The following is a 2,368-nucleotide window of genomic DNA, read 5'->3' on the forward strand; positions in this document are numbered from 1 at the left end:
CTAATAATATAATAAACAATATATTAAAATGGATGATTATCATTCCCTTGTTAAATTTAGTTATTTTATTGGAATATGTATGGAACAAAATACATATGAATGGAAGGAATTTAATTAATAATGATAAAAATACCAATAAAACAATATCTGTCCTCTCAAGTCTCTCTGCATTTTGGACATTATTTAAAAAGTTTGCCAAAATAAATCATTTGTCATTTTTACTAATAGAGGAAAATATAATAAAAGAAAAAAACTATTTTGTAACTAATATTTCTTACAACAAATCGTAAACTTTATCGATATTAAAATTTCTTCAAAAGTAAATAAACAGTTACACTACATATTTCTAATGCATTTGATATTCACAAATCATTTTTTTTAAACGAACGCATTTTTGTTTATCATTCAAAGTTAATTCATTTATTTATATGTAACCAAGAAAACCATCCCGAAATGGCGGGAATGAAAAACAAGAAATTAGAAGGAATGGCATTCCCTTTCATATTCTTTCATTCCAAATCGACACCAAGTTCTAATGATGGATTTAGTTGGTAATAGTATATAATATGAACTCAATATATAAATCTATAATCAAAGTTGCTTCAAATTGTTTACACTTTAGAATTTAGATCATTTTAAAACCATGACTATCAACTTTCCCTCCAAAACTTCGTCCATTTGTTCAATTAACGGTTAACAACTTAATATAGGTCAAAAATTAAATATACAAAAAATAAAGAATATGGTCTACATTTAAATGGATAAGGCCATGCTATCAAATGAATTTTCTATTAGAAAACAAATAAGTATATTGTAATTAATCTGCACCAAATTTTCAAAACTTTATCCATTCCATTAAACCAACACTAAGAAGTAAAACATATGTCCACGTCATATACAAATTGTTTTGTTAAACCCTATATCATCTAACAATCAACATCTACATGCAAATCAATCAAGAAGTATCAAGAACCCTAATCTTTTCTTGCAAAAGAGTACCATATATAGATCATAAGATTGCGAAATCAAATCTAAATCAGTTCGTAATCCCAGAAATCAAGATCCTACCGATCTCAAAACTCAAGAAAGCATCGATGCATGCATATTCTACCTGCGCCGGAGACAGCCGTCGATTATCCCATCTGCTTTTCGAAACAATCTTCTGCTTGATCAACTCCTTCCCAAGGACGATTCTTGTTAATCCTTTCAATCCAACATTCCCAAGATCCGGCCGATTGTACTTCTCCGTAACCAACGCCCTTAAGTCCATCGTCCTCCCAACGTCGAGGTTGTAATCGTCCTTCAGCTTCTTGACGTCATCCTCGATGCCAGCGCCGACGAAGGTGTAGGAAGGATTGAGGAGGAAGTCTCTGAGCAATGGGGTTGTAGGGGAGTGGATGATTTGAAAAATCAGGCAGCGGTGTCCAACGCAGAGTTGGAGGGTGGCGACAGGGTTTACGTTATTCCGACGGTTAGGACGCCACTCAATATAGAGGCCGACGACGAGGGAGTGGAGACGGCGGCGGTGGATGCGTTCGATGTCGTTGATCCAGAAGTCGACGTAGGATGTTTTGGCTGTGACTAAGGTCAAAATGGTATCTTCGAAGAATGTGACGTCGTAGTAGTCGTGGTCATCGTCGGGAACTTTGTGATCGAAAATGCTCATCGACGTCATTGCGGTGGTGGTTATGGCTTCTGTGGAGGCGCTTGGTTGTGTGAGAGAGTCGTAGACGGTTGAAGGAAATGGAAGCGGACTGGAGCTTTTATAGAAAGATGCGAGGTGGTTTAACCCATTTGAAGAAAGAATTTTCGCTTAATCCATTCGCGCGTGGTAGTTTGTTATATTCATGTAAAATATTACACTTTATATCCTCCTAAATATAAGTATTTTCTTTATAGGCTACTGCTTTCTACACACCTTACGGCACACACCAACCTAGTTTTAGGTATAAAGTTTTAGAGTAAATTACATGAATGGTCCCTATGGTTTAGTGTAATTTACGTGTTTGGTCCCTAACTTATTTTTTTAACTCGAAAGGTCCATATTGTCTGTTTTTGTTACGCGCTTGATCCCTGTCTTACCTAAAAAAACTATTTTTCCCTTGATTTTTTAATTTATTTAAATAAACACATCCCAACCCCACCCTATCACCTTACCTTACCTATCTTATCATTTAAATAATAGTCTTTTTAGGTAAGAAAAGGATCAAGTGCGTAACAAAAACAAACAGTAGGGACCAAACACGTAACAAAAACAAACAGTAGGGACTTTCCGAGTTAAAAAAATAAGTTAAGGACCAAGCGTAAAAATTACCCCAAACCATAGGGACCATTCGTGTAATTTACTCAAAGTTTTATGAAATCTAAA

The 2,368-nt window shown here is 35.1% G+C and overlaps 1 protein-coding gene across 1 annotated transcript; it reads right to left on the bottom strand.

Moving 5' to 3' along the window:
- Positions 1 to 1,036: 1,036 nt before the first annotated feature.
- Positions 1,037 to 1,675, bottom strand: LOC145075841 (3'-5' exonuclease-like). The gene has a single exon (XM_079021935.1). The coding sequence runs from the start codon at positions 1,673 to 1,675 to the stop codon at positions 1,037 to 1,039; it is 639 nt and encodes a 212-aa protein (XP_078878061.1).
- Between the last annotated feature and the right edge of the window lie 693 nt (positions 1,676 to 2,368).

This window comes from Lactuca serriola, chromosome 9 (genome assembly GCF_051521515.1).
Source record: "Lactuca serriola cultivar US96UC23 chromosome 9, Lser_US96UC23_V15, whole genome shotgun sequence".
In the NCBI taxonomy this organism is placed as follows: domain Eukaryota; kingdom Viridiplantae; phylum Streptophyta; class Magnoliopsida; order Asterales; family Asteraceae; genus Lactuca; species Lactuca serriola.

Coding starts and splice junctions, on each gene's coding strand:
- LOC145075841 (XM_079021935.1), bottom strand. CDS start 1,675: ATGACGTCGATGAGCATTTTCGATCACAAAGTTCCCGACGATGACCAC.